This window comes from Aristolochia californica, unplaced genomic scaffold (genome assembly GCF_029961685.1).
Source record: "Aristolochia californica isolate CCGP_79_NKW_82.1479 unplaced genomic scaffold, dmAriCali1.0.hap1 SCAF_2, whole genome shotgun sequence".
Taxonomy (NCBI): Eukaryota; Viridiplantae; Streptophyta; class Magnoliopsida; order Piperales; family Aristolochiaceae; genus Aristolochia; species Aristolochia californica.
The window spans coordinates 44218054-44242654 of NW_027181881.1; the positions used below are offsets into that span (position 1 = coordinate 44218054).

The following is a 24601-nucleotide window of genomic DNA, read 5'->3' on the forward strand; positions in this document are numbered from 1 at the left end:
ATCATTTGTGACTCTTATTACATTGACAAATTTTTTAATTAAAATTAAAATTCAGGAGATACGATAAGTATAACTGAAAAGTATAAATAATGTGTCGTAGAATTGGAGATGACGAATGACCTAAGCGATGATGCCACACAGATGAAGTAGTCTTGACACTGGAAAAAACTACTAAAAAAAGTGTTGGCCCGTGCGAAAATCATTCACAAAAAAAAGTAGGTAAAAATTCAATAGAAGTATGATTAGATGGACAAAATTGATATATAAAAATAAGATTTTATTGCATGATAGAAACACAAAGAATACTATTTAAGAAAAATGTGCGGGATGGTGTACATAGAGATTTGGAACAGGTATGAGCAATTGGGAGACTCGTGTTATCACCAATCACAATGTCGCTAATGTCATCATAAGGAGTGTCAATAGAGAGATTACTCAAGTCAGTGGTAACATGGTGTGATGTTCCACTATCATAAAGCCAAGGAGAACCAATAAGAGAGTTAGCGGTTACAAGATGTGCATATGGTGCCAAAGGGCGAGGTTTCTAGAGAGGAGGATTGGTGAGGAGCTGGGGGTGTAGGCAAGAGCAGTTGCATTTGATGAAAGTCAGGACACTATGGAACGGTGTGTCCCTTTTTACGACACTACTAGCAATGATCGAGGTAGGTTCGAGGTTGAGATTGACCATTCGAAGTGACGGTATTAGTGAGATCTGAGGCAGGAGTTGTCAGTGGACGGTAGGAGGACACCCAGGTTGTCGTTGATTATGATTTCCTAACTTACCAGAATTGGAGCGAAAATTAGCGGGATTTGCAAAAGTTGGAAGTGAAGAGGAGTGAGTTTGAGGGACATGTAGGGAGTGTTTATTATTTATGAGTTTTTCATCCAGTTCATCAAAAGAAATTAGCGTGTCACGACCACTAATAATATCAACAAGTAGTTTGTAATCATCGTCGAGTTCATCCAAAATTTTATCAGTAGATCCTCTTCATCTATAGGTTTTTCTAGGGTCGCAAGTTCATCAACACGTGTTTTAATAAACTACATACACTCAAAAATTGTTTGAAATCCCTTGAAGGCATACTTAAGTTCTTCTTTGATATGCTTGATGTAATAACACTAAAGCCGGGCATAAGTATGGGCCAGAGTATTCCAGGCTTCATCAGAGGTCCTTAATTAAGTGATAAGAGGAATAAAATACTATATGAGAGAGCCGACAAGAGCACTAAAAATCAGTTTGTCTTGACAAAGCAATGTATGGTATTCGGGATTGAGAGGTGTGAGATTATTGATTGTCTTTGTGGTTGAGAGCGCAAGATGAGAGCCATCAATGAACTTATAGAGATCATAACCAATAAGAATGACTTCCATCTGAAGTTTCCAACAAAAATAATTAGTGGATGTGAGTTTGACAGGATTGTGGATGTTGATCACCGTAAAAAATGACAAAGCGATGTTGTTGTCACGAGCATGAGGGAGCTTCGGTTTTGGGTCTTCAACGACGGGAAGAAGAATTGCTCAGAGGGAGAAGACGATGATGTCTCGTGCCCGCTCTAATATCATATAGAAATTTAGATAGAAGAAAAAAACAATTTTCATTGTATATATTCATTGATGAGGTATGAAGGTATTTATAGTTTTACAGAAAGCGTAGTAGCGTGGTGAGATGAAGTTTACAATTCCTATTTGACTTAAGCTACGTGTCGTAGCTGGATACATAGTACTTTTTAAGTTTAACTTATGCTTTATCTCTATCACATGATCTTATACTCCATTTAGAGTTTCGTTCTATTGATGATGAAATATTGCTGAATTAATATTTTTCCAAGGTATTTCTCAGTTTTCCTTGGTCATGCCTGGAATTATATTTCGTTCGATCTTAATTTTAGTAAAATATAACAATAAATATTTATTAAAAATAATGAAGTATATTTTTATTAAAATCTATTAATTATGTTGCATTAATTGTTCATTAGATTTAAATTACAAAGTTATATGTCAAGTTACAAAATTTAATCAATTATATTTATAAATACGACATTTAAGAAGCTATATCAAAAATTACACTTTCTCCTTTCATGCTTAAAGTTGAAAAAAAAGATAATTAATTTTTTAAAAAAATATAAAAAAATAAATACAACATTTAAGAGAACTGGGTTTGAAAATTATTGAGAAATAAACTGTCCATATTTGAAAATATGGCAAACTTGGTACCTTAAGAATTAGGCTAAATATAATGCATAACCGCCGGCAGAGGGTACTTTATGACTAAGAACTCCGTCATCTTGTCGTGTACTCTCGAGCTTGTCCCCAGAACTTTGAGGGTAATATAGTCAATAAACTATTGTTGCAATTTGATATATCTGGATTGACTCTGGAAGTAACTGAGCTGGAGCGTTCGACTCGGCGACTCCGAATAAATGTGTTCGTGTAGTGAATTTTATTTTCTAAGCAAAGCTGCGATCCCTAAAAACCCCGGCTTTTTTTCTCGTAATGACCACAGGAACCCCTGTCCTTCTCGCGTATAAATGTTTAGAATCCGGAGAAGTGTCCAAAAGACGAGGGAGTATCGTATTTCGCGCTTCGGAGCAGACGGAAGCAATTGACGTCGAGGTTCCGAAGCACGAAAACGGCGGACTGTTAGAAGAAAACCCTTTGTCTCTCGTACCTCTCTGTCTAGGGTGGGTTGTAATCTCCGTGGAAAAATATAGTAGAAAGTTTTCAATTTTGTTAGGAGATGGAGTTTCTTAATAAGCTCAGGAATCTAGATGCATATCCGAAGGTGAATGAGGATTTTTACAGTAGAACGCTCTCTGGAGGCCTGATCACGGTCGTGTCATCGATTGTTATGCTATTCCTTTTTATCTCCGAATTCAGTGAGTTCTTTCGTCCCTCACCTTTTCTCCTTTATTTTGTATTATATACTTGAAACGTGCCGTTACTCATTTGTGGATTTGATGCTTAAAGAACTCGATCATTCTTATCCTAGGAAACATTGTTATGTTCTGCCCCCTTTTCCGACCTATTTCATTTTCTGTTATGTTTTCTTATTTGTCAGTTGCATCTTTAAATTTTAGGTGATGGTAGGTTGTCCCTTGTATTTTGTTCTGAGAATTATGGACGTATTTGCTTCCTACTAATATGTTTGAAATGAACGCTGAAAGGAAGTTGGACATGAGGATCCAGTTATTTTTCAAAGGATTAGAAAGTATTATAGTGGACTTATTGGTGGTTGTTTAGTGCTTCTTCTGATTGAGTTATAGTTGTTTGTGTGTTTGTTTCTTCATATCTTCTTCTTGTGTGCACTTTTTTTGGTTCACATCAGGAGCTGGAGCAATTTGTCCTTCCTAGCATGGTATTGCGATGCCTTTTTGTCTGTCTTGATTTATTTTGTAATTTGCGGCTGGAAAATGGGAACACTATAGATGTCCTCGCAAATGTGAGTTTGACTGGCTATAGTGAGCCACATCTCATTGGAGTGTGAATCAATTCAGTGGCTAGTTTTGATCATCGATGTTTGAATGGTGTGGCATAGTAGACAAAGCAACTCACACCGTCTTTGGGAAATACTGTGATCAAGTTTATGGTGAAATGTACTTGAATATATTTAAGAGTATCTAAACATTCAAACTGATTTCCAGGAATATTTGAAGTTTGATTTCAATAAGTGCTAACCTCTGGTTTACATGTCTTCCGTCCATGAGTCCCTGCTGCTAAGACTTGAATAATTAGCATAAAAAGTAAACTCGAAAATGTCTTTAATTATTTATGACACGAATGTAAAACAAAGAAGACTGGCAATGGATGGAAGTAGGAGGAGAGAATAAAAGGCCCACTTGGCATTGAGTCAATCATATGATGCTGCCAAATCGTGGGGGACTCTTGTGTCTATCCGGATTCTGAAGCCCTATTCTTTTGATCTACCCACAAACAAGAGGATTATGAAAAAAAACAATTCTTTTGATCCACAAACGATTATTTTTTACTTATTGTAAAATTACAGTACAATCTGATACTGATCTTATTTTATGATCCATCACGGTTCTTGCTTTTGCAATTTGTGGGCTTCAACTACAAAAATCTGTTTGTTTTTTTGTGTTCTATTTAAGACTTGGATTCTTCTCTTTTTCTGTAGGGCTTTATCTTAATGCTGCTACTGAGACCAAGTTGACTGTTGATACTTCTAGAGGAGACCATCTTCGAGTTAATGTAAGAAAGAGACTGTGGGCAGGAACCTATGGTTTTCTTTTAAATTTTTAATATACTTCCATATATTTCTCTTGTCCACTAATACCACAAAAGTTCACTTAATGTCATTGTTGTCTTGATGCAAGCTAAAAATCAAATTTATAGCATACATCCTATTTGCTTGTTCTGGCTGAACTGAAAAGTTTGGCTTTGTTCATTGATTCGTTGTATTTTGTGTTATCATTACAATCATTAAGTGAGTTGTAGTTGTGGTGGATTGGTCTTTACTCTGATATTTATGTGGGGACACCACTATGCCCATCGGGCCCCAGTGAACCCACCAGTTATAGTTAAAATTATTTTGATTTTATCTTTCCTGATTTTACTGGATTTGATTAAATAGTGATCTTATCTATTTTGAATTTTAAATTTCAATTCGAATTTTAGTTTTATATTTTTATGATTTTATTGGATTTGATTAGAAAGTGATCTTATCTATTTTGAATTTTAAATTTTAAATTTTAATTTTAGTTATTTAAAGGCGATGTGGAATTCAGTTTTTGAAGATAAATTATTAAAATCTCCTTGTTTCTGGTCTCTCCCTCCTCATTCTTCTTCTTCTCCCCCTTCTTCTGTTTTCTTCTCTATTTATCTTCTTCTAAATTCTTCTTCTTTATTCTCCTATTTCTCATTCCGATATGATATTCTCTCATTTCGCATACGATATTCTTGCCCTTCTCCTCTCTGCTCTTTTTGTTTTTTTTCTTTATTCTCTCTTCCGGTGGCTCAACCGTCCCTTGTATTAGCAACCGATTCTACCAAAATTGTTGTTGCACACTAATTCACGACTTGATTGTCCGAGACAAACAACTTTATGTTCGGCAACCTTTCTTTTTCCCATTCCTCTTTCCACGATTGACGCTGAGTCGCCGACCAACATCCCTTAGCCATCGTCAAGTCATAGATGTCTCGACGCCTTTGTCCTCCCCCTTTGAGAAACTGCCCACTAACGCTGCCAGCATGAGAATGGCGAACAAGCGCCTGCCGCCAACACCATCTGAGCTCCTTGAAGTCAGAATTAAACCCAAAAGAAAAAAAAAATTCTTCCCCGAGCCATCATCACTTTTGCCATCCTCTGTCATCGCCATTACCATCCTTTGCAGTCGTTGTCGCCATCCTTTGTCGTCGTCTTTGTCATCCTCTGCTGTTGTAGCTCCCTGACGAAGACCATGCGCTCCTCTTGAGCTTCATCCCTACAGAACACTTGCAACTAACCCCATACCAAGCCATCTTTGCTACTGCTACCTTTGTCGATGATTGTCGTCGTCGTCCACCTCTGCCTATCAACCTCGTCGAGTTGTTGTTGTCGCCTCTCACGACTGTTTGAGTCACACGTGCGAAACATTTAAAAAAAAAAAGCAAAACCATAAAAAAATAGGCCTCCCCCATTTTCAAATTATGGTTTGCATTTGAATAAATCCAAGATTCCGTTTGTTGAGGTATTATCCACACTTGAAGAGCTAACAGGGTTGAGTTCTCCAACAACGGGAGAATTGGTGGGGACACCAGTATGCCCATCAGGCCCTAGTGGACCTACCAATTATAGTTAAAACTATTTTTATTTTATTATCTTTTCTGATTTTACTGGATTTGATCAAATAGTGAGCTTACCTATTTTGAATGTTAAATTTTAATTCTAAATTTTGTTTTTCTTTTCTGATATTACTGGATTTGAACAGATAGTGATCTTATCTATTTTGAATTTTAAAATTTTATTTTATTTATTTAAAGGCTATAATAGGATGTGGAATTCAGTTTTTGAAGATGAATTATTAAAATCTCCCTGATTCTGGTTTCTCCCTCTCTCCCTCCCCTTTCTTCTTTTTCTCCTCCTCCTTTTTTCTCTAATCTTGTTCTTCTAAATTCTTCTTTATTCTCCTATTTCTTATTCCGATACAACGTTCTCTCATTTCGCATGCGACAACTAAATTCGCGCTGCATCACGTATTCGTTCCACATCACATCTGTAATAGTCATTTATTGTACTGGTGTTTATTCTCTCTAAATAGATTATTTATTGATTGAAGGGTTTCTATCTTTTCCTCTCTCTTCCTCTCTCTTTCTCTTTCTTCGTTTTTTTTGGTCTTTCTTAGGTGCATTTGTGGTGATTCAACATTTTGGTCAATTTGTTTTATGGCTCTGCAGTTTGATATTACTTTTCCAGCCCTGGCATGTTCTCTTCTAAGTGTTGATACCATGGATATCAGCGGGGAGCAACACTATGATATTGTATGTTCTATATCTGCAACTTTTTTTCCAATTAATTGGTCTTTAATGATCTTTTTAAAACCTTCACAAAATGTGTGAACAAAATTTTGACCTTGAGTTAATTTTACTTGATTTTAAGCATTCTTAGTTGTTTCTTTCTGCTTGCAGAAACATGATATAGTGAAGAAAAGATTAGATCACCTTGGTAACATCATTGAGTCAAGGGCAGACGGAATTGGAGCCCCCAAGGTTTACCATTTTCATACATGTGGTTATACCTCAACTTAGATTATGTTTTTAAGTTAACTAAGAATTATTTGGTCCTTCTTGTTTCTAATATTTGTTTTTGTTGTCTGTATTATTGAATATTCGTAATGAACACCATTTGTTGTAGTATCAACCCATATTAGCAGATGCACTAATAGCCTAGTTGATAAACCGGCCAAGGAGGATGTTGATTATCTATTACTCATTGTTCTGGTCAACTGTCAAGCTTGTTTTTTAGTTCCTTAGACCTTCCAATGAAATGCTTTTTTTTTGTTTTTCTAGTATCAACCAATTTGAAAGGAAATAAAGTTTGTATATGTTTTTGCTCTCAAACATTGGTAGGGACACTATATAATTTCAGCCTCCAATATCTATTCAATGCTAAAGTGGGGCTTGCTCATGTCTCTTTTCTATGTCATCATCTAATTTATTTTGACAAAACAAAATATACCTTTGGAGCTTAGAAACCCAGGTGTCTTGGTTTGTCTTTGTCTTCAAGTGGTGGTGCAGATTGTAATGAAAATGCCATTCACACGTTGACAATCAAAATTTTGTACATGTGTGATGTGTCAACCCTCATGGGTAAAATGTTGTCTCATCTTTTCTATCACCTATATGTTTCTCCTATTTCTACTCATTTGATGTGACATTCAGCCAATGAAATATTAACAAACCATGCAAATAGAATATTTTACGTCCTGATAGCAGTGTAGCTAGCAATGCTTTTTTAGGAGTAGAGTCACATATATTTGTCTTCAAAAAAGAAAAGAAAAAGAGCCCAGTTCATGATCTCTATTTTTGCTATTTTTGTTTCAATATCTTCATTTTTTTCCTACGGCTCAATTTGTTTGTCTTTGAGTTAGATTCTCAGAGTTTATATGCTTTCTTTCAGATTGACAGACCACTACAAAGGCATGGTGGTCGCCTTGATCATAATGAGACTTACTGTGGCTCTTGTTATGGTGCTGAATCGGTGAGTTCCTCCTATATAGAAATTTTAGAGAAGGATTAACCAGTCTTAACTCCAATTATTCGGATAATTGGGTTAATAACTTCACTAATGGCTCATAAAGAAGAAGAAATGTTAGTCATATGAAGATTTCCAGGTTCATATTTAAGCTTCTCAAATAGTTTTTTGGTTAAAATGCATCTTCCTTTAGGATAGTAGCTACAAAAGCCTCTCAGTTATCTGTTTATGTTGAAAATCTTATGAAGGCCATCATTTTGTTGCAGTCAGATGACCATTGTTGTAATTCATGTGAGGATGTTCGGGATGCTTACCGTAAGAAAGGGTGGGGAATGACAAACCCTGATTTGATTGACCAGGTTAGTTTTTATCTAGATTTCAGTTGTTGACTGGATAGATAACTCATAGATTTGGCCTTCATATTTGTAGGCATTATCTAGAAGATTAAATGATATAATGGCGATGGCCTTTTCATGCGTTCTAGATATTTAAAATTTTAAATGAATGAAAATTGAGAAAGTATAGAGATATTTGAAGTAGAGAAGAGATTTGGTCAACAGTATGGACCTCTCTCCCTTCTTTTAGTACTGACTAAACTAAATAAAAAAAAGCCTATATTACCCTGACACCAACCTACCTTAAGCGATTTAACTACCAAGACAAAAATACCTCTGGAAATATAAATAAACCTATATTGAGCAGGAGCATAAATATCGAATAGCCCTACCTTGTTACAAAAAATATTAAATTGTTTCTTACTCAAGGCTTTAGTGAAGAAGTCAGCAAATCGATCTTTAGGACTCAAATATAATCTTTTCCTCTTATAACTTTTTTTTTCTTTTCGAGAACACCTTGCCACTCATCATTACCTGAATAAATTGGCAATGGTGCAATAACCACTAGTAGACTGTTTATCTATCCTTGATCCAGCACAATTAACCACCGAGAAACCAGTAACATAAGATGATTATGAGGTTTCTATAGTGGCCCTTGCCCAAGAGCTTTTTTTCAAGTACCTTAAAAATCTTTGTACAACATCTAAATAAGTTTGTCTTGGAGTTTCCATAAACTGACTCATCATACTTACTGCATAGGTAATATCAGGTTTAGTGACAGTTGCATAAATTTACTTACCAACAGCCGACAGTACTGTGTTTTGTCCTTGAATAATGACTTTGTTCATCAGGTAAATTAGCATTCACGTCGATGAGTGTCTTTGCTGCTTTGGCACCACATAAACCGGTTTCTGTTAGCCAATCCACTGGATACTTTTTTTAAAAAAATTCTTGAAAAGCAATCCATGGGATACTTCTTTTACGTCTTACCTTAAACATTGTGATTTGACCTATCTGGTTTTCCTTGTCACCAGATATATTAGACTGAACAGGTAGAGTAACCACTTCTTCAAACACCTATCGAACAATAAAATTTTGATTTACAAATCTTCACACACACACACACATAGAGTAACCACTTCTTCAAACACCTAACGAACAATACTAATTTTGATTTACAAATCTACACACACACACACACACACGTTTCAACAAAAGCTGCAGACCAGCAACTTCACAGTTGTTAAAAACCACCCTTAACACAGCCAATCTTCCAAATTTATATGATGCACAACCCAAATACAGCATACAGCACTCCTATGATCCACACAGATACTCAAGGTCCAATAAGTTCTGAGATTAACCTCTCCATTTTTTACAATACTTCAAAAACAGTACATAGCACTAAATAACTCCAAAAAAGCAACTTATGGACAAACCACTGCTAGTTAAAGGCAGGCAGCAAAGAATCTCTTATCCACTTTGGTAGACTACAGTATCATACAGGAATTATAACCCTCACACCATCAACATATTGGTTGTGGTGCAAAAGAAGAAGAGAAAATTGATTTACACCAGGCACAGAAAAAAAAATCTGAAACCTTAATATAAAGTCTTTGCAGATATAGGAGGAAGAGAGAAAAGCTAAGAAAGATTTATTGGATATGCCTTAAACCTGATCTGATACCATGAAATTGAGAAAGTGTAGAGATATTTGTAGTAGAGACGAGATGAAAGAAGAGAGCAAGTTGCCACAAAAAAAATTGGGAAGAGATTAGGTCATGTTTGAAACTTACTCGAGTTCTCTCCGTTCTATGTTTGAAACATACTCTTTTTTTTTTTTTTTTTTTTTTTTTTGAGAAAAGATACAAAAAAAGACTGTTACCCCTGTGCCCAATCTGTCTTAAGTGATTTAATTACTAAGCCATAAATACCCCTGGAAGTATAAATAAGCTCCGCATTGGCACAAGTTACATAACAGTGATAATCTTAGCATAAGGCATTGTGTGGTTGCTTATGATCAAGTTGTGCACAAGCATGTTGGTCTTCTGAATATATCCACCCTTTTTAGTTTTTTGAGAAAGTGAATGTATCCACCCTTGTTTACATGATGGACTCTTGGTGGATTGAACCATTCATACTGTTGTGCTAGTCAACCTTGATTTATGATAGGTAGTTATGACAAGTTACTTGGTTTCCCTACAAAGCTTAATTTTCTTATATCTTGTTAACAAGTGGAATGGATCACGTGCTTGGGGATTCTGTGTTGCAAGTGGAATGGGAAACAAAAATTGAAAAATCCTGTCGGGAGAAACATTATAAACTTTTGAAGAACCAAAATAGCTTATTATTGTTTGAAAGTCATCTGCTAACACATTTTCCATGGATGCATTTTACCCTGTTTTAAAAAGACAACCTAAATCTCCATTTCAGCCATATCAGTGTTTAAATGTCCTAATGTTGACAAAAGTGAATCCAATTTTGGATGGGTTGCTATTGCAGATTGCTTTTGATTTCCTCACTTTTCTTATCTATACCCAGTAGACTTTATGACTGTACATCATTTCAGTGCAAGAGAGAGGGCTTTTTCCAAAAGATCAAAGACGAAGCAGGTGAAGGATGTAATGTCCATGGGTTATTGGAAGTCAGTAAAGTTGCTGGCAATTTTCATTTCGCCCCTGGGAAAGGTTTTCATCAATCAAGCTTCCTTGTGCAAGACTTGCTGGCCCTTTCATCGGAAACATACAATGTATGTAATGGGCAACTAGCTCTTGTTAGCTGACATGTTAGGCAGCCTGTAAAGTGGAAAGGATAGTATGTGGCTTTTGCTTTTACGTGATTTGTATATTGTTCAGCACATAAATCCATTTGTCATCATTGGTTTGCCAACAGATAAGCCACAAAATCAACAAGCTCTCTTTTGGGGATGAGTTCCCTGGTGTTATCAATCCACTTGACGGGTATGATGGTACTCTTTTAAATACCAGCTGTTATAGGTATGAAGTGACATGTTTTGATCTGGTAATATGACTAATCTCAGAGTACAGTGGAACCAATCGGCTACAGCTGGAATGTATCAATATTTCATCAAGGTCCACATTTAAACCTTTACATTGAAAATATTAATGAGAGATGCATACCTGGAATGGTGTAACCTATATTGACATGATCATGGAACCTTTTATATTGGACATTATTTACTTGCAAAAGTAATCTAATGATCTTTTGTTTCTATTGTAATGAAAAGCCCAAGCATAAACTGTTTGCAACTGGTACCTTTTATTTATATCTTTAAAAGGTTGGTAATAGCTGATGCCACTGTAATTGGGACTGTTAACATTCTGTAGGTGGTGCCCACAATCTACACAGACATTAGGGGTCGCAAAATCCACTCAAATCAGGTATTTTAATTTTAGTACCTTTTGTGAAAAGAAATGTTGCAGTTTTTTTTATTTTGTTTTTATCACTTTTAATTGTATAGTCCAAAGCTTCATTTCCATGGAATGTGGCTTGGAATCATACATAACAGTCACCGTTTTCTTGTAGTTTTCTGTGACTGAGCATTTCAGAGAGGCAGATGGTTATCCACATCCTGTTCATGGCATTTTCTTCTTTTACGACTTCTCTCCAATAAAGGTGAATGGCGGTAAACTGGTTTTGTGAAAGATGCTTCATTTTTTTCTATTTATGAATTTTTTTTATACTTTATAATCTAAGTTTCAAGATGCTTCATGATTGCCTGGTTTTGAGAATGAAAATCTCCTCTTTAGTGTTCTGGGCCTCTATGTTAATGTTATAAGACAATACTGCAGGTAATATTCACGGAGGAAAATGTGTCATTGTTGCATTTCTTGACTAATATATGTGCAATAATTGGAGGTAAAACTACTCTCTTGTCCTTTCCATCTTGATTTTACTTGTTAGCCAGTAGAGAATACATAGCACGTGAAGGGCACTAGATGAATATGTAAATAAATCAAAGTTCATAATATCCTTTTGGCCTTCTTTCATAATTTGGTTCTTATGCAGGTGTCTTCACTGTATCTGGTATCGTTGATGCATTATTGTATCATGGTCACCGCGCTATCAAGAAGAAGATGGAATTGGGAAAATACACATAATCGTGTCTTGCAGTTCACAGCTTTACATTAAGCCCAAGCAGGTGGTTGTCCGTTTGAAAAAGGACTTCCCCGTTGATGAGTTTTTTTGTATATCTATTACATGGTTGATATTCATATGTGATGGAAGTTGGCTTCATTTTCAGTTCTAAAAGAACAACAGAGTAGATTACTTGGTGGACTGGTAAGACTCCTCTACACTATTATATGCCCTACCCTTAACCTTGACTAGCAGGAATTGTTGAAGAATTGCGTTTAGCAACGCTTACAATTTTATCTTCTGTTGTTCCTTTTGACTATTTTAAGACGAGGAGAATTAGAGATCCTACTTTACCCTTGATTCTTACAGTTTAATTAATCAAAATAGGTGAAAGAATAATCGAGCAAATTTATTTGAATCCTCGAGTTTATAAGTATGCCGTAATTTAGTAAAATTCTTAGCTCTATAAATATTAAATAAAACCATTGGTTGAATAATTGCTTTTCAATTTTTATTTACGTATTTAAAGGCGAGCATTTTTAATATTCGATTCTCGGCAAGTTCATAATTTTAAAATGTGAGGATTTATATAAAATTTCCGAACAATTCTTTTGTTTAAAATGTCAAGGTTCCCTCGTGTCAATTTTCAAAGTAAATCGTCTCTAATACGTTTTGTATTTATTTATAGTTTTTCATGACAAAAGAAATATAAATATCTTTATCAAAATTATTCCTCCTGATGTCGTGTAACCAGCTTCCATGCTTTTGCTAGTAAGAAATCCACAACTTTGGTTGAAGGAACTGGGCACTTGGTGAGAGCAGCAGCAGCAGCAGCAGCAGCCACGAGTTCCAATTCACCGACTGACCAATCTTTTATTTATTTCTAACTTTTCAAATGAATACATGAAGACCCATTCAAAATAAGATACATGGAGGGAAGGGTGGTTTAATACAATAAACTATGGGTTGTAGGAATTAACTTATTATCTAATCTCTGAATTAAAAATTCTAACAAGCAAAATCCATGAATCCGACCCATGTAGTCCTTGGGCATCACTACGCGATGATTGGTCTCATCTAGTATATGTATAGGAAAACCACTCCCGTGGATCAACTCTTTCTCTTGCTGCAAATATACTTGTACTCCATTAAGCATCATCCCATCACTCGGCAAAATTGATTTTGGTGGTAGCATATGATAGTTAACGCAGAGTATTCCACCTTTACTTATGCTGTACTCTGTTCCTCTTTGCCCTTCTCTCGCCATTGTCGACCTCCGTGGTAGCATATGATAGTCGGTGGAAGCTCTACTAAATTTAGCCAGAATATCAGTCGGGCTAAGATTATTGTGCGCGTTCGGGTGCTTCTCGTCGTGGATCACCACCCAACTCCATGTGAAGCTTCTCAAGTCGAACGCCTCACAACAGCAGAAGTAACTCAGCACATAAAATTTGTCGTCGGAAAAGCATCCATGGCAGTATAATCTCTTCTCTCCCATCGACGGCAGCATACTCCATTCATCACTCTCTATATCGTAAGACATCGCCGAATTCAGTGACTCCTCTCCGACTCCATACCCGCCCGCCACGAAGATTGTCCTCACGCCGTCTGAAGCAGAAGCAAAATGCACTCGCCGTGGCCCTGGCATACGGGCTCCCTCTCGCCATTCCCCTCTCACGAAATTATAAACGTATATGTAATTATACGAAGGGCACTGCTCTTGTGTGTCGCCGACGGCGAGGTCGCCTATCACTACTAGGTTTTGTCCAACCATGGAGATTACGGAGTGTCTCGGCAGGTCGCAAGGGAAGGTGCCCAGAGAGTGACTACTCCATGTGTGATTCATAACGTCGTAATATGAGAGCTGACAGGCCTGCTCCGAAGACGAAGGCTGGCTCACATCGTGTTGTAACATGAACACGAATGTGCCGCGCCGGCCGATATTAGGAGGGGTGAGTAATCGCCGTTGGTGGTTGTAATAAGGGGATGTCACCGCTGACTTCCACTGCTTACAGACCGACCTGAGCTTATGTAAGTGAAGCGGAGGCACTCGAATAAGACACCGCAATGCAACGTCGTCTGGTAATCCGGGAATTATCTGCTCCATCGCACGCGAAATTCTGAAGAGACGATCGAGTATACGTACTTTCTCCTTTAACAAACAGCTGGGTTGGATTTTTGGGGCGATGAAAGATCCTTTAATAAGCTTTCTGAAGAGGAGACGGTTCCTGTATAATCGGAACAGAATCACAGTTGCCGTCTAATCTCATTTAAATTTGAATTATAATCTCACAGTATCAGGAGGTAGATATGTTCATTCAAACAGAAGCTCAAACTGATCAACTTGTACGTACTCCAATTACTAATTAATATCTAAAACCCGAGAAAGTCGGGCAGATCAGGAAATTGAATTGTTGATCAAAATAGAAGAGAAAGAAGGAACATGTAACTCTGTTTTCAACCCCCTTTCAGACTTGTGGAAAAAGTAGAGATGTTTAACGATAACGCTTGTTCAGCAAATAAAAGTATTCTGAAAGTAGTTCGTAAAAGATAAAAAATCCAAAGCGGCTTCAAAAGCACTGAACTGAGGTACCGAAACAGATACAGAAACCATGCACGTCCTTGTATTCGTTTATTCTTAAGCAAATTTTGACAATTAATGCTTGTAAACGATTGAATTAGATTCGAGATCAGAGCTAGAATGGACATGTTTGATCAAGAAGTCTTGCTCAGGTAGTGGTAGGGGAGGACAGCCCCCCTGCATGCTCCTCTGTTCTCTTCTTTTTATTTAAATGTGAAAATATAAAATGTTAAAAAAGAACATAAGGGCAAAAATACAAAATCTTGTTGAATAAAAATGTAAAAATATATGCATCAGCATATATATAATCCTCCAATTGAAAGCATTTTCTTAAGTTCGGTGGCAATTGAAATAGATTTTACAGGTTGTATGAAGCTTTACATAATTGCAAGTAGCCGTAATTTTACGTTTTAATGTTTAATTTTTTATTAAAAAATATATAACCCCCTATTTGTCACATAAACGTCGGTGTCCCTTTTCCTCTACATTTTTGTCACAAAGGGCTTGTTTGTAGAAATGGAATAAAAAAATTTAATCAAATTTGAGCCCAAGCTTCAGTCGGGTTTGAGTTCCAACTTACATTTAAAATTTTAAAAACAATAAAAAAATAAAAAAATATTGTAATGATCCGAGTACTATTGGACTGCAAAGTATCATAGAGGAGTCCGAGACTTTGAAATGGAACATACTTATGTATAACAACCAACTAAAGAAGGAATTCACAAAAACAATTAGAGTAAAGGGTATTTTCATAAATAAAAAAAATGCTAGCGAATCGGCTCACCAGCCAATCTTGGAAAATCTCAAGTTTAACTTGTTATACTTCACGATCCTTATTTAAAGTTTCAGCTCGAGCAAAGTTCAAATAAAAACTGAACCGAGCCGAGTGTTTTTCGAGCTAAACTCAAACGGTTTATGAGCCTGTTTGACTTGGTGCCACCCTTACCTCTTTGTAACCCACACAAAAGAATAAAAAAAAGATAAAGAGAAAACAAGTTATTTTCTGTTGTTTAGCAGTATAGAATCATTGAGAAAAAAGAAAATAAGAGGGAAAATATTTTTTTCTCTTAATTAACAAATTTTCTCTCACACAATGATAGAATTTGTAGAAGAAAAAAAAAGTAGAAACTTGAGAGAAAATTTTAATTATCAAAATTATAAAATATTATTTTTTTCCATTTTCTGTGTGTATCCAAACAAGAGAAACTATATCTCTCTTTCATTTTTTTTTTCTCATTTTTCATAGGCATCCAAACAAGTGAAAAGAAACCTCATGTGGTGCGGTTAAGTTAGCCGAAAATTTATCCTTTTCCATAGTCTTACATACTCATAACTCGGATAGGGATTCGGTCTAAGTTCAATCGCCAAAGTTCAATAATAAGTATGAATATGAATAATAAACACATGGGGTAAAAAAAAAGAAGCTATTCAATTCGAATTTAAAAGGTTCAAATAAAAATTGAATGTACATACCTTATGTTAGTATCGGTCCATATTTTTCCAATTATTTACCATAAAATCGTATTTATAGTGTTCTTTATGTGCCTTACAGATGACATAAAATTTAGATATGATCCTTAAGTGCGTGCTCCATCACTGCTCCAAGGCTGACATGGCGGACAGAGGAGCAGCCATGGCTCTAACCGACACCAAAGCTTTCGCACAACTCGTCACACCTCGGCCCATAGACAACCTTGAGCCCACCGGCTTTCCTTTTAAAATAAAGCAAGCGGGCTCTTAAAATGACAACAAGGGCCCACCCACCCCCGTCCCCTGTTCAATGGCAATTTCACGCTTTTCGTTTTTCAAATCTGGCTTTTGCGAAGGAAAAACCAAATAAGAAGTCCCACGCCAGCGATCTGTGTGACTCTTCCTGGTGCATTCTGGATCGTACGATATTCAGGCTAGCCTGAACCCCTGTCCGTCGATCGAATCCCGAAGCCACTTTCTTTTTCCTTTTTTTAACTCCGTCTATCACAAAACCCTCTTTTTAAAATCCCCAATCTCTTTCTTTCTTTTCCCTGTCCAAACAGTCCCCCTCTTCAAGTCTATCCCTTCGCTGTTCTTTCGTTTCTCTGAAAAACACACGCTCTCATGGCTGCTGAGGAGGTGTCGAAGCCTTCAGCCACACCTCAATATCCCGAGGTAAGCTAGTTTTCTGGGTCCCTCATAAATTGTTTGGTTCGGACTTGGGGGGGCCTTTTTTCTTTCATGCATGCGGGAAGAAGAAGAACTGAATTTTTTGTTTTTTTTTTTTTTTTTCCTCTTATTTTCTGGTGTTGGTGCAGATGATTTTTGCTGCGATTGCTGCTCTGAACGACAAGAATGGATCAAATAAACCTGCTATTTCTAAATATATCGAGTCCCAGTACGGGGATCTTCCGCCGGGACACGAGACTTTACTAGCCCATCATTTGACCAAGATGAAAGAGAGCGGGGAGCTTGTTCTTGTGAAGAACAACTACATGCGGCCAGACCCTGATGCTCCGCCACGCCGTGGTCGCGGTCGACCCCCGAAACCAAAGGTTGCGGTACCGCCAGGTACCGTCGTTTCCCCGCCCAGGCCACGAGGTCGGCCGCCCAAGCCTAAAGACCCAAATGCGCCTCCCCCGGCACCTGCTGGCCCTCCCAGACCTCGCGGCCGGCCTCCTAAGAAGGCTCGTTCCGCGGGAAACGCCTCCGCTGGTCCTCCTAGACCTCGCGGTAGGCCGCCCAAGGCGAAGCCACCGTTTGCTGTTGTGGGTTTTGACTGAAATGAAGATCAGAGAAGAATGTGTTGGCTCATTGTTAATTTAATTTCTCTTTTTTTCTCCTTGTTCTCCCGTGAGTGTTGTTTCAGTATGAGATGTGTTTATGTAAGTGAATGTACATTATGCAGCTCTGAATGTTGTTAACTTCCGTTCATCTTTTATTTGATCACAAATTCGCTTCGTTCTTGCACACTGAAATGCATTACCTTTTCTAGATCTTTCGGCGTTACAGCTGAATTTGGAGCTCGATATAAGGCATGTTCTCCCCTTTTTTTGTTTGATTGTTTTCAAATTACTTGGTCGATCGGAGCCGCACTGGAATCTTTAGCTTGATGCCGTGTTATTTGGTTTTTTGTCAACTATTCGGTACTAATTACTTAGAGCTGCAAAAGCTGTCATACGAGATTAGAAAGAAACGAATTTTTTCTCTTGCTATTTACTGGATTAGTCTGCTTTCATCATTTGATCATGGTCAATCTGGTCATTAACTGTTGCATCTGTGATGCAGTCCTTCCCTCTTGAATTTGAATTTGTTTTCTGAATTTTTCCTTTAAAACCCTCACTGGCGAAGAGTCACATCGGTTTTATGGGTTTCTGATTTTCCTGTTTGCAGTCAAAGCTTTTGATTGGATTGCAAAAGTGATGCTTTGCTGTAATTGTCAACGTGTGGAGTCCAATCTCTGACTTAAAATTCTGACCTTGTGTCCCTGCAACCCCTCAGGTAGACTAATGGGTCCATTTTCGTTTTTCTGCATTTATGATCGGGAATAGCCTTTACCAAATGTCGCTTCAGTGAAATGCTTCATTGCGTAATCGGTTCTTGCGAGGGACAGAGCTAAATCACAGGGTTTCAAACCTTCCGTTTCATTTTATCTCCTTGATTTCTTGGATTGGATTTCAAACCTGTTTTTCCCGAGGACTTTCTTTTTTATTTTACTGAAGATTTCAACGGCTCATGCCAACTGTAAAATTTTTTATTTCCGATATTCAAAATACAATTAGAATAGGTTTACATATAAAGGAGAACGAATCCCGTTTAAAATTAAAATTACAGATCGGTTATTATCGGATCATGACAAATTAATCTCGAATTGTAATACCAGTTAAGTTCGGATCTTCAATACTCTCCCTCAAGTTGGAATATATGTTAATAATACACAATTTACCAAGTAATGCCTCAAATTAGGACGAACTCAACGCCTTAGTAAATAAGTCTGCAGTTTGGTCGTTGGTTCGTATGTGGGCTGTCTTAATCATCCCTGTTTGAATCTTTTCACGAACTAAGTGACAATCAATTTCGATGTGTTTGGTTCACTCATGGAAGACTGGATTTGAAACGATGTGTAGAACAACTTGGTTGTCACAATACAACATGGCTGGTTGAGTATGTATTGTTTTCAAGTCTTTCAAAATATTTTTCAACCAGGTAATTTCGCAATATGTATTAGTCATGGAACGATACTCTGCCTCGGCAGTTGATCGAACCACAGTTGTTTGCTTCTTTGTTTTCCACGAAATGGGTGATTGTCCAAGAAATATACAATACCTTGTTACTGAACGAGTCCAATCTGCATCCTAAAATGCATTTAATTGTTTAATTGGAGTGTACTTGTAGAGGATAATAGAATACCCTGTCCTAGAGTTTGTTTCAGGTATTGAAGAACTCTATGTGCTGCCTCAAGGTGTGGTGTACATGGTTTTTCCATAAATTGGCTCAAAACATGGATAGCATAGACCATATCTAGTCTAGTGATGGTCAACTAGATCAATTTTCCCACAAGACGCTTGTATGATGAAGGCTCATTTAGGAGTTCACCATCGGATTGTGTAGAGCCAAATTTTACTCCTAGAAATCAAGCATCTTCTAATATCTCCAATGCATATTTCTTTTAGGAGGGGGTATCCCTTTGAAGACCTTGCTACTTCTATACCCATGAAGTAATTAAGCTAACCAAGATCCTTAAGTTTGAACTGCTTGGATAATAACTGTTTCACATCTTCAATATGTTGCAGATTGTTACCTGCCAAAATCACGTCATCAACGTATACAAGTATTGTTGTAAAACTGCCTTTGTGGGATTGGACGAATAAAAAATAATCCTCCTTTGACTTATGAAACCCAGCAATCTTGAGGGCAGTGGAAAACTTAAAAAACCACTGTCTAGAAGCTTGTTTCAAGCCGTATAAGGACTTGTTTAGCTTGCAAACTCAAGTCTCCCCCTTTCGTCCAAAACCAGGTGGTAGTGACATGTAGACATCTTCATCAAGATCACCCTGTAAGAACGCACTGTTGACATCGAGTTGGTGAAGATGTCATCCTTGAATAGCAGAAACACTGAGTAGGACACGGACAGTAACCAGCTTGGCAACTGGGGCGAACGTCTCTTGATAGTCAAGTCCTTCAATTTGGTTGTATCATTTGGCGACTAGGCAAGTTTTGTAACATTCAACAGTGCCATCAGATTTGAGCTTGACTTTGTATACCCATTTACATCCAATGGGTTTCTTGCCAGGTGGAAGAGATGTGAGCGTCCATGTGTGGTTAGCCTGGAGGTCTTGAATTTCATTATGCATTATTTGACACCATTTAGGATCCTTCATGGTTTGTAAGAAACTAGTTGGTTCTTGTGTAATGGCTAATGAAGTGGTAAAAATTTTATAAGATGGGGATAACCAAGCATAAGAAAGAACGTGAGAGATGTCATAAGGTGTACCTGATGTGGTGACCACGTTGGAGGCAGAAGATTGTTCAAGTCGTGACGGTAGGGTCGCTTCCACATGAAAATCCTGAAGAAAACTGGGTCACTTAATGGGCCTGGTATAGGGGCGACGAGTAGGAGAAGGTATTTGGGGGGGGGGGGGGGGGGGGGGGGGGGGGGCGGGGAGGAGTATGATCAACATGAGGAATGTCAAGATTTAGTGTTGGAGGAGGTGTGTCTGATAAAGGTATGTCCGGTAGAGGGTCATCATAAATAGCAGATATCACTTTTGTCCATAAGGGTACCCAAGAAAAATGCAACAGGTGGCACATGCATCAAATTTGGATGGTTTGTGGGCGTGAGAAGAGGCAAAGCATAAACATCAAAAAACTCGTAAATGAGAATAAGTGGGGATAATATGAAAAAACTGTTGATAAGGTGTTTTACCTTGCAAGACTGGGGTAGGTGTCCGGTTTATGAGATAAGCAGCTGTTAAAATGACATCTCCCCAAAATCGTTTAGGAAGGTGTGCTTCAAAAAGTAAGGCTTTCGCCATGTTTAGAAGGTGTCGATGTTTGCGTTCGGCTACCCCGTTTTGTTGCGGGGTGTGAACACAACTGGTTTGGTGGATAATGCCTTTGGACAAGTAGTAAGTGGCAATAGTGAATTCAGGCTCATTATCACTACGCACAACTTTCACCTTGGAAGCAAATTGGGTTTCTACCATACTAATAAAATTAGTTAAGTGAGTTTGAGTTTTAGATATCGAAGAACTCTATGTGCTGCCTCGAGGTTTTAGCGTAACTGGTTTTAATATGGTATCAGAGCTAGGTTTCAATATTGAAACCAATTGCGCTAAAACCTCGAGGGATTAATGAAGGCACAACATGAATATAAGAGGGATCGGCCCGGTTGATATTAAATTCTCAACACTCCCTCGCACATTGCCATTTGTGGCTTGTGGAAACAGGTGGGAGCGAGACTTGAACTCGGGACCAACCATGCTCTGATACCATATAAAATTCTTTATTTCTGATGTCAAAATACATTCAGAATATGTTTACATATAAGGGAACAAATCCCATTTGAAATTAAAATTACAGATCCATTATTGTCGGATCATAACCAGTTAATCTCAGATCGTAAGACCAGTTAAGCTCGGATCTTCAACACCAACAGTTTCTTCCAAAATATTTCTGAAATCACAACTAAGAGAAATCAGAAAAATCTCGTCTCACTGTGTTTGTGTTGTTATTTTTATGAACTAGTTAATACATAATAAATTTGCACATAAAAAACCTAAGATTTATCTAATGATGTTTATATAATAATATAATCGTACAGAATAATATGAAATAGTCATTAATTATATTTAATTAAATAATTTTTAATTCATTTTTAAAAAAAATCTAAGATTTACATTTGAACTCAAGAAAATCGGAGGAAGAAGGAAAATTAGAACTTGTCTTGGCCTCCAAGAAAATCAAGTTCGAGCTACATCACCTTTCATAACTTAAGTGGGCCTCAAGTTCCCTTCTGGCCCATACAAGGGTCCACAACTGGTGGACGGTAATTTCGTCATTACATATTAGTTTACTAGGGTATATAAAGGAATTTCGTTTCTCTGTCGAAACCCTAAAACCCAAACTTCAGCGACTGAGCTTGTCCTCGCGGGTAAGTCCTGAAGACGCACTAGCTTTTTTTCTCGCTTTGATCATCGATCATTTAACGCTGTTGTCAAATTTTACGCGTGGAACTGTTTACCGGTACTTTTTTGGTCTGCGACGTTTTCAGATGTTGAGTCAGAATCTCTTTTTTTTTTTTTGTTCTGCTACGGTTAAATGGTTCACTAAATCATCAGGATCTTTTTTTGGTTGTTGTTTGCAGAGATGGTGTCGCTGAAGCTGCAAAAGCGGCTTTCCGCCAGTGTTCTTAAGTGTGGAAAGGGTAAGGTGTGGCTAGATCCCAATGAATCTAGCGAGATTTCGATGGCCAATTCGAGTAAGTTTTGTCCTCCATTTGTGCTTTTTTTGTTCGGTGAATATGTGATTTCGAGTTCATGGTTGTTCTAGACTTCTTATTCTTTTATTTTATGCAACTTTTATCCAAAAAAAAAAACTATTATGTGAATCCGAATGGGAAACGTTGTAGACGTTTTACATGGGCCAGTTGTTTCTCTGTTTGAGCTTCTAGACTGAAAATAGTCGTGGACTATGGTTCGTTCAAGTGTTTTGAATCTAATGGAGACTTGCTTACCTTAGTGGTAGATTTATCGATTATATGTAACAGTTGCGATCTTAGTGGTAGATTTATCGATTATATGTAACAGTTGCGATCTTAGTGGTAGATTTATCGATTATATGTAACAGTTGCGATCTTAGTGGTAGATTCATTGAATATATGTAACAGTTGCAATGGGATAGTACAATAGTGGCCGACAGACTATCGTACTGGACTTTGTAATCATCTTAAATATGATTGATTTGCCTCATTATTGTTGATAAACTTGTCATCATTATTCTTCAACATAATTTTTAAAGTCCACTGCTGTAAGGAGACAAGAGAAGACGTTATCTTGCAGCTGTAAGGAGGCAAGAGAATAGGTTATATCTCTTTTGAAGACGTGATTTTTTTTTTTTTTTGGTTGAAAATCTGTAAATAATACAATGTTCAATTCATTCTGCGTCTATGGCATTTTTTGAAGTTAAACGTTACATTCTAGTTAGGTATATTGTGATTTTGGATCTGGGAACAAAGTCACTGGTTCTTATCTGGTTGATCACTCTTTTAGTTTTTTAAAGCTCTTGGAACCATGTGCCTCTGTGCTATCAGAGGCTGTGTTGATTACTTACTGCAAGTGGGTATTCCTTTTTAGATACTGAAGGAGTAGTAGTAATTTGCAACTGATTTGTTATGCAGGGCAAAACATTCGAAAACTAGTTAAGGATGGATTCATCATTAAGAAGCCAATGAAGATCCATTCTCGTTCCCGCGCTCGACGAGCTTTAGAAGCAAAGAGGAAGGGTCGTCACTCTGGATATGGTAAGCGTAAAGGTACAAGGGAGGCACGGCTTCCTACCAAGGTGCTCTGGATGAGGAGGATGAGGGTTCTGAGGCGCTTGCTGCGGAAATATAGGGAATCAAAGAAAATTGACAAGCACATATACCATGACATGTACATGAAAGTGAAGGGTAATGTTTTCAAGAACAAGCGTGTGCTTATGGAGAGTATTCACAAGTCCAAGGCGGAGAAGGCCAGAGAGAAGACTATATCAGATCAGTACGAAGCCAAGAGGGCTAAGAGCAAGGCTAGCAGAGAAAGGAAAATTGCTAGGAGGGAAGAGAGATTGGCCCAGGTCAATAAAATGCAAATTTTCCTGCAACTTTTTTTCTGCTTTAAATCTCTAAAAGAAATTTACTTTGTGTCTTATAGAGATTAGTTTTGTTTTAAATCTTTCCTTTTTCGGACTTGACAGGGACCTATAGAGCGAGCTCCTGCACCTGCTTCACAGCCAATCGCCGAGTAAGCTACCACTTTTTATTAAGCAATACATGCGATAGCTTTGTTTCTGTACTACTAACACTGATGTCTGTTACATTGCAGGGGAGCCAAGAAAAAGAAGTAGAAGATATAATGCTCCAATACTAGTCGAATTCTAGATGAGATATTACAATTTGTTTATGTTGCAAATGATGTCACTACTGTCTTGTTTTCAGAAAATCAAACTGATGTTATATTTGTTCGATTTATAGAGTAGAAGTGTTTGTTTCAATATGTATCTTTCGAGTTTGGAGGATTAGCAAGATCTATCATCCGTATGCAGTTTGCACTGCTTGTGTTAGCTCGTGTTCAGTTTCCACGGTGTTGGCCGAGCTTTGTCACTTCGGTGCAGTGGGTAAAAATATGATTCCTATTGAATTCCCACCATTACAGTTGGCTATGAAAAATTAGGAAATGTCCCATTCCAATAATCCGTATGAATTTCATACAATTTTCTGTAATGGAGATTTGCTCCATAATACAAATGAGCTTTTGGATAACCAGCTCAGCCAGATGTATAACCTGATAATTAGTGGGCAGCATCAGTCACTTAATTGGCAGTGCTGGGTCAGTTCGGTGAAAGAAACAAAACGACCAGTGTTATCATGAAAACTTATTATGCTTTGGTCATAATAATTATGCAACTAGTTCGATAATTTTCTGGACCAAGCCTCAAACTTTATAAATTTGATTTATCTCAAGTTGATACTAAAAGATGGGAATGCATTAGTAAACTGTATTTGTACCAAATATTTAACTATCCGCGTGGCTGATCCAATGCAAAAAATTATTTGGCATGAAACATGTAAAAAAGCTATATCAGCCGTCCGATCACTGATATAATGTTTCGCATGTTTTGCACTGATTGAATGATTTTCGTATTAGAACAAACCTTCACATGTATACA

At 37.4% G+C, this 24601-nt stretch overlaps 4 protein-coding genes across 6 annotated transcripts; 3 read left to right on the forward strand and 1 right to left on the reverse strand.

Moving 5' to 3' along the window:
* The first annotated feature begins 2569 nt into the window (after positions 1-2569).
* On the forward strand, positions 2570-12419 carry LOC137955725 (uncharacterized). Of its 2 annotated transcripts, XM_068802819.1 has the most exons (13): positions 2570-2876; positions 4136-4209; positions 6394-6477; positions 6625-6705; positions 7616-7696; positions 7957-8049; positions 10595-10774; positions 10918-10985; positions 11066-11117; positions 11373-11426; positions 11572-11661; positions 11838-11904; positions 12055-12419. In XM_068802819.1, exons 1-13 carry the CDS (start codon positions 2738-2740, stop codon positions 12144-12146), a joined length of 1155 nt encoding a protein of 384 aa, XP_068658920.1. In that variant the 5' UTR covers positions 2570-2737; the 3' UTR covers positions 12147-12419. The 2 variants fall into 2 exon arrangements, with proteins under 2 accessions (XP_068658920.1, XP_068658921.1); XM_068802820.1 differs by lacking the exon at positions 6394-6477.
* Positions 12420-13069: 650 nt separating this feature from the next.
* Positions 13070-14230, reverse strand: LOC137955133 (F-box/kelch-repeat protein At1g80440-like). The gene has a single exon (XM_068802004.1). The coding sequence runs from the start codon at positions 14228-14230 to the stop codon at positions 13070-13072; it is 1161 nt and encodes a 386-aa protein (XP_068658105.1).
* A 2477-nt stretch (positions 14231-16707) lies between these two features.
* On the forward strand, positions 16708-17644 carry LOC137956046 (HMG-Y-related protein B-like). Its single transcript, XM_068803349.1, has 2 exons — positions 16708-16849; positions 16993-17644. Exons 1-2 carry the CDS (start codon positions 16799-16801, stop codon positions 17455-17457), a joined length of 516 nt encoding a protein of 171 aa, XP_068659450.1. The 5' UTR covers positions 16708-16798; the 3' UTR covers positions 17458-17644.
* Positions 17645-21787: 4143 nt separating this feature from the next.
* Positions 21788-23926, forward strand: LOC137955633 (large ribosomal subunit protein eL19x-like). 2 transcript variants are annotated; one of them, XM_068802660.1, is made up of 5 exons: positions 21788-21827; positions 22041-22154; positions 23073-23509; positions 23630-23676; positions 23758-23926. In XM_068802660.1, exons 2-5 carry the CDS (start codon positions 22043-22045, stop codon positions 23777-23779), a joined length of 618 nt encoding a protein of 205 aa, XP_068658761.1. In that variant the 5' UTR covers positions 21788-21827; positions 22041-22042; the 3' UTR covers positions 23780-23926. The 2 variants fall into 2 exon arrangements, with proteins under 2 accessions (XP_068658761.1, XP_068658762.1); XM_068802661.1 differs by lacking the exon at positions 21788-21827 and adding an exon at positions 21832-21919.
* Positions 23927-24601: the final 675 nt, after the last annotated feature.

What these genes read in the sequence shown, in the direction of transcription:
- LOC137955725 (XM_068802819.1), top strand. Translation starts at nt 2,738, where the DNA reads ATGGAGTTTCTTAATAAGCTCAGGAATCTAGATGCATATCCGAAGGTG. An exon ending in CTTGTTATGGTGCTGAATCG is followed by an intron (nt 7,697 to 7,956) that starts GTGAGTTCCTCC and finishes ATTTTGTTGCAG; the next exon opens with TCAGATGACCATTGTTGTAA. An exon ending in GTTATCAATCCACTTGACGG is followed by an intron (nt 10,986 to 11,065) that starts GTATGATGGTAC and finishes GACTAATCTCAG; the next exon opens with AGTACAGTGGAACCAATCGG.
- LOC137955133 (XM_068802004.1), bottom strand. Translation starts at nt 14,230, where the DNA reads ATGGAGCAGATAATTCCCGGATTACCAGACGACGTTGCATTGCGGTGT.
- LOC137956046 (XM_068803349.1), top strand. Translation starts at nt 16,799, where the DNA reads ATGGCTGCTGAGGAGGTGTCGAAGCCTTCAGCCACACCTCAATATCCC. An exon ending in CCACACCTCAATATCCCGAG is followed by an intron (nt 16,850 to 16,992) that starts GTAAGCTAGTTT and finishes GTGTTGGTGCAG; the next exon opens with ATGATTTTTGCTGCGATTGC.
- LOC137955633 (XM_068802660.1), top strand. Translation starts at nt 22,043, where the DNA reads ATGGTGTCGCTGAAGCTGCAAAAGCGGCTTTCCGCCAGTGTTCTTAAG. An exon ending in GATTTCGATGGCCAATTCGA is followed by an intron (nt 22,155 to 23,072) that starts GTAAGTTTTGTC and finishes TTTGTTATGCAG; the next exon opens with GGCAAAACATTCGAAAACTA. An exon ending in GCTTCACAGCCAATCGCCGA is followed by an intron (nt 23,677 to 23,757) that starts GTAAGCTACCAC and finishes GTTACATTGCAG; the next exon opens with GGGAGCCAAGAAAAAGAAGT.